Here is a 6,246-nt window from a genome sequence, read left to right on the forward strand (position 1 = left end):
CTATAGACTCTTCAGCTGGTTGAGTTTGCTGATCAGCTGACTCACTTTGATGATCCTTTCCTACAATGACAGATTTAGGGACAAAAGAAATTTCCTCATCTTCAGGACGTTTTTCATTCCTTGGGCGAGGGTTAGTATCAACAAAAACAACATGAATTGATTCTTCAATGCATAGCGTTCTTTTATTATAAACTCTATATCCTCTGCTTGAAGGAGAGTATCCAAGAAAAATACCTTCATTACTTTCAGGATCGAACTTACCTAAATTGTCCTTTCCATTGTTGTGAATAAAGAATTTGCATTCAAACGGGTGAAAATAGCCAATATTGGGTTTCTTACCATTCCACAGTTCATATGGCGTTTTTTTTAGGATTGGTCGAATCAGACACCTATTGATGATATGACATGTTGTGCTCACCGCTTCTACAAATGGTGAGGTAGAGAGTTTTCCACAATCATGGTTCTTGCTATGTTCTGTAAAGTTCTATTTTTATGCTCTACCACTCCATTTTGTTGCGGAGATCTTGGTGAAGAGAAGTTGTGAGAGATTCCTTGATCGTTGCAAACTTCAAAAAACTTCAAAATTCTTACAGAAAACTTCAAAATTCTTTAGAGCATTATCTTTATGACTTAAAAACATAACCCAGGTAAATCTAGAGAAATCATGTACAATGACAAAAGCATATTTACTACCACCTATGCTATCAGTTCTATTTGGACCAAATAAATTCACATGCAATAGTTGGAGAGGTTTGGAGGTGGAAACAATGTGCTTGATTTTGAAAGATGAGCAAGTTTGTTTTCCTAGTTGACATGCATCACAAATATGATCCTTTGAAAAATCTAGTTTTGGAAGTCCAATAACGAGATCATGCTTAGAAAGCATTTGAATAGTATGCATGCTGGCATGACCAAGTTTTCTATGCCATACCCAGGGATCATCAATCAAGAAAGCAAGACAAATTTGATCCCCAAGATTATTTAAGTTGCTTATAGTATAGACATTTTTGTCTATATTACCTGAAAAAGTGACTTTACCTGATTCATTTTCTATAAACCAACTATGTTTCTTAAAACGAACCTCGTAGTCCTTGTCACATAGTTGACTAATGCTGAGAAGATTGTAGCCGAGTTCATCAACCAGGTAGACTTCATCTACATCATATGTTGAGTTCAGAGGAACTTTTCCAACACCAATTACATTTCCTTTGGATTTGTCTCCAAAGGTAACTGTTCCTCCATCTATCTTGGTGACTGTCTTGAACAATTTTTTGTCACCAGTCATATGTCTAGAACACGCGCTGTCGAGATACCATTTTCCTTTTCCATTCTTTTTGCGGTGTTCCTGCAAAACAAAAATACTTATTTTTAGGTACCCAGCCTGCTTGGGTCCTAAATGGTTAGAATGCTGAGTGTTAGTTTGATTTGAAGATTTGGGTTGCCAAACCCATATCCTATTATCCTTGAACCTGCAACGATTTGAGGTCTGAACCTTTTTACCACAATAAAAACAAGATGGACTATTAGAATTTTCAGAGTCTTTTTCTGCTTTGATTCTGTTCCTGCATTGGTTAGTATTATCGCCATTTTTACCACAAAAGTAACATACATGAGATTTCTTCTATTGTGATGAACTGTTTGATTTGATTTGACTGAACTATGACTAGTGTATTTTTGCAATCCATTCAATTGAAGTTGAAGTTCATTAACCTCTTCCTGTAGCATATCACGCTCAATTTCACAAACTTCTAGCTTCAAGGCCCAATCTTTCTTTTCTCTTTGGATCTTTCTGAGTTCATTTAGAACTCTTTCTATATCTGCAAGAGCAATATCAAAAAATTCTTAAAGTTCATAACAATTAGGGCAAGTAGGGGGACATGCCTCACTAGCTCCCTCGTCTGCCATAAGACCAAGTTCACCTGAGTCTTATTTTTCTTCCGCTCCTTTGTTTTATGAGAATCCACGCTCTCCTGATTCCTCATTTCTATCATCTTCTATGGCCATGAAACACGTATTTGCAATTTCTTCATGATCAAATTTTTCGTCATCACTCCAAGCTCCAAAAGACTTCTTCCTTTGAAGGTTCCTGCTGAGCTTCTTCTTTAGTTCAGGACAATCAGCTTTAATGTGTCCGTGTTTTCCACATTCGTAGCATCCAAGAGACTTCTTCCTTGGTTTATCTCTTCTGCTATTTCTGGGTTTTTTCATCATGCTAGTTACAACTTGAGAGAGCATGGCTATGTTTTCATCCTGTTCTCCTCCTTCCTCTTCTTCTTCATCTTCTGGTTCAGCCACAGTTGTTTTGAAGGCAGCTATTTTTTTCTTTTCTTGTTGACTCTGTATATCCAAGTAAGTTTTCTCAACGGCTATTAAGTCACCTCTGATTTCACCATAGGACATTTTGTCAAGATCCTGACATTCGAGAGCAATGACCTTTGGCTGCCAAATCGTAGGTAGACTTCTAAGAACTTTTCAGACTTGTTCTCCGCTTTTTATTGTTCTACCAAAAGATTTAAGATCTCTAAGAATTTTGATGAACCTGGAGAAAATTTCTTCAGTAGATTCTCCGTCCTTCATTTGAAATAGCTCATACTCACGAACCAAAAGATTTATCCTCGTTTCTTTTACCTTGTTGGTTCCTTCATATGTGACTTCCAATTTGTCCTACATTTCCTTAGCAGTTTCACAGCTTGAGATCTTTTCATACTCTTCACCACTAATAGTATTGTACAGAAGATTGTTTTCTTTAGCATTCATAGTTGACAGCGGCTTACTCATCAGTGTAGTCATCCAAATCAAGTGGATCAGTGGATACTATTACTTGACCATTCTCATCTTTCTTTCGGGGAATTGGAAGATTTCTCTTTTTGATCACCCGCCAGACTTTGATGTCATATGACATGGTGTATGTTTCCTATTACGCGGCGCCTTTCTGAGATTCCTTGGAAGGGCGACGTAAGGCTAAGCAACTGATGTCAGTGCAGTTACTGTCTTCCAACTGAGGTCCCCTCCGTACGCTAGACTAGATTGTCAGTGCCGTACGGGAAAACCAATGTCAAGAGCAATTGAAAGAACAAAAATGAGAATTGTGAATGAAAGAAAACTTGATTGCATTAATGAAAGCTATTACAGAAAGGCAACGTGGTGTCGAGGGGGAGAGACACCAGTACAGAGAATTGTTTGCTTACTAGAAAGTTTGATTGCTTGATCCCCCTAATAATGCTTAAAAAAATAAACCAAAGCTACAAGACTAGACTTGATTAAACTAGAGAAACATAATGGAAGTATATGGAATAAAACTATTCTATATTTACAATGACTTAGTTTTCTACAAGGCAGAAACAGGTCCGTTGTCAGCAGCATAGTCTTTGGCATCAGGGTCTACGCGCGCGACACTGTTGGCATCCACCTGCGGTTGGGCACTGGCGAGGGATATCTGTAGGGCGACAGAGGCACATGCGCGCTTGTCACTTGGCGTGGACAAGACCACAAGGCCGTCCGTGGCGCTAGGCATTGAGAGGCTTGCTAGGATGCCATGGGGCGTGCCCAAGGGGTCATGGGGCATGGTTGGAAAGCCGCCCATGACATTCTCCCCCACCTGAGTTGGCGACGTCCTCAATGCCTTACTTACAAGATAATCTTCAATTAGGCTCTTGTAGGCTTTGAGGTTTGTTCCCCTCTCCCAAGTGTTCTCCTCTGCATCACAGCCCTGCCATTTCACCAAAAACTCTTGGTGATCTTTCTTTGAGGCATGAATCACTCTATCATTAAGGATAGCTTCAACACGCCTTTTTCCCGATTGAATTGGGCCCTCGATACTGGGTATTGTGAGCTGGCTCCGTGAAGGATCCTCCATGTCTTCTTGAAAAGGTTTTAGGATGCTGACATGGAAGACAAGATGAATTTTCCACCAAGCTGGGGTATCCACCCGGTATGCAACTTTCCCAATGCGCCTTTCAATGGATAAGGGTCCAATGTATTTTTGCAATAGGCGAGGGTCATGGACCCCCACAAATAAGTACCACTTTGGAATTTTGACCATCACTTTGTCTCCTACTTAGTATTCAACAAAGCGACAATTCTAATCAGCATGCCTCTTCATCCACTTTTGAGCCTTGACAAGATAGCTCCGCACTATCTCCAAATTTTGCTTCCACTCTTTTGAGAAGCTAGCAGCTAGAGGAGATTTAGACATATTTGGTGCATTGACTATGTGTGGGAGTAGCGGTTGCTGTCCGGTAACAATTTCAAAAGCATTTTTGTTTGTACTAGAGCTCTTTTGTGAATTGAAACACAGTTAAGCAACATCCAAAAGTTTCACCCAATTCTTCTGCGATCCGGTTACAAAGTGGCAGAGATATTTCTCTAACATACCATTGAACTGCTCCTTCTGACCATCAGATTGTGGATGAAAACTTGAGCTGTGACTCAGCATTGACCTAAGGCACTTAAAGAGTTGGGTCCAAAAGTTACTAGTGAAGCGTGAGTTACGATCACTAACAATGTCTTTGGGCAGGCCCCAATATTTGATGACATGAGAGAAGAAGAGTCGAGCTGTATCTTCTGCTGATATATATTGTGGGGCAACAATAAAGGTAGCATACTTGGAAAACCGATCTACCACAACCAAGATAGTTGCGAGATCTCTGCCTTGGGCAATCTGGTGATGAAATCCAGGAAAACGCTTTCCCAAGGTCTCTTTGGGACATCTAGTGGTTCCAAGAGTCTCGCTTGTGTTAAGCGGTCCGACTTGTCCTTCTGGCATACTAGACAAGTCTTCACATACTGAGCAACGTCATCGGACATTTGAGGCCAATAATATGCACGGAGAAGTAACGCCACAGTGCATTCCTCACTGGGATGGTTGGCCCACAAAGTATCATGACATTCCGCCAGAAGAGTCCTTCGCAGATCTCCTCCTTTAGGAACATAAAGTCGGTTCCCTTTTACTTTCAGGAAACCATCTTTCATGTAGAACTGGCGAGTCTTGCCCTGTCTTACCAAATCAACCAAATACTGTACAGCAGGATCCTTGATGAGTAGATCCTGTATCTAGTCCTTGATGGAGGTGGCTACTTCGCTCCCCCTTAGGGTGGCGAGTAGGCACACTGATGCTAGATCAGCTCTCCGACTGAGTGCATCAGCAACATGATTGGTCTTCCCACTTCGGTACTCCAGGTTGAAGTGGAATTCAGCTAAGAGTTCCTGCCACCTAGCCTGTCGACCATTCAACTTCAGCTGGGTCATGAAATGGCTAACAGCTGTGTTGTCTGTCTTGACCACGAACGGGGTCCCCAGCAGATAGTGCCTCCAAAGGCGCTAGCAGTGGACGACAACCAATAATTCTTTCTCATGGGCGGCATAGCGCCGCTCTACATCCTTCAGCTTCTGACTCTCGTACGCTACAGGATGCCTTCTTGTAGCAAGACTCCACCGAGGGCATAGTCAGATGCATCTGTTTGTACTTCGAATGGCTTGGCCAGATCAGGAAGGGCCAAGATGGGGCTACTAGACATAAAGACCTTTGCTAGCTTGGGTCCCCATTCCCAAGGCGTGACCTTCTTGAGGAGTTCTGTCAATGGTACTGCAATGAGGGAGTAGTTTTTCATAAATCGCCGATAGAAATTGCATAGACCAAGGAACGCCCTCAAGGCATGGATATCCTTAGGCGGCGGCCAATCTGTGATTGCCTGAATCTTCTGCTGGTCCATCTTGATCTGCCCTTCCTTGATGACATGTCCGAGGAAGTCAATTTGCTTTTGAGCAAAGGAGCACTTAGATAGCTTCGCATATAGTTCATGCTTCAACAATCGAGCTAGGACCTTCCGCAAGTGCATCAGGTGTTCCTCCAATGTTTGGCTATATACCACAATGTCATCCAAGTAGACCACCACGAATTCATCAATGTACTCTCGAAAGACTTGGTTCATCAAAGTGCAAAACGTAGTTGGGGTGTTAGTTAAGCTGAATGGCATAACCAGGAAGTCGTACGACCCATATCTTGTCACACAGGTAGTCTTGTGTTCATCACCCTCTGCAATCTGAACTTGCCAATAACCTGTCTTCAGGTCTATTTTGGTGAACACCGTCGCACCACCCAGTCTATCAAACAAGTCTGCCATTAGCGGAATAGGGTACTTGTTCTTCACAGTAATTTTTTTTAGAGCCCGATAGTCCACACAGAGTCACATATTGTCATCATATTTCTTTTGGAATAGCACAGGGGACCCGTATGGGGATTTGGAG

General features: G+C 41.9%; 1 protein-coding gene across 1 annotated transcript; it reads right to left on the reverse strand.

Annotated features, from left to right (window-relative positions):
* Nucleotides 1–5,402: 5,402 nt before the first annotated feature.
* Nucleotides 5,403–5,711, reverse strand: LOC107769406 (putative mitochondrial protein AtMg00860). The gene has a single exon (XM_016588610.2). The coding sequence runs from the start codon at nt 5,709–5,711 to the stop codon at nt 5,403–5,405; it is 309 nt and encodes a 102-aa protein (XP_016444096.2).
* Nucleotides 5,712–6,246: the final 535 nt, after the last annotated feature.

The sequence above is a fragment of the Nicotiana tabacum genome, chromosome 22 (assembly GCF_000715075.1).
Source record: "Nicotiana tabacum cultivar K326 chromosome 22, ASM71507v2, whole genome shotgun sequence".
Taxonomy (NCBI): domain Eukaryota; kingdom Viridiplantae; phylum Streptophyta; class Magnoliopsida; order Solanales; family Solanaceae; genus Nicotiana; species Nicotiana tabacum.

What these genes read in the sequence shown, in the direction of transcription:
- LOC107769406 (XM_016588610.2), bottom strand. Translation starts at nt 5,711, where the DNA reads ATGGACCAGCAGAAGATTCAGGCAATCACAGATTGGCCGCCGCCTAAG.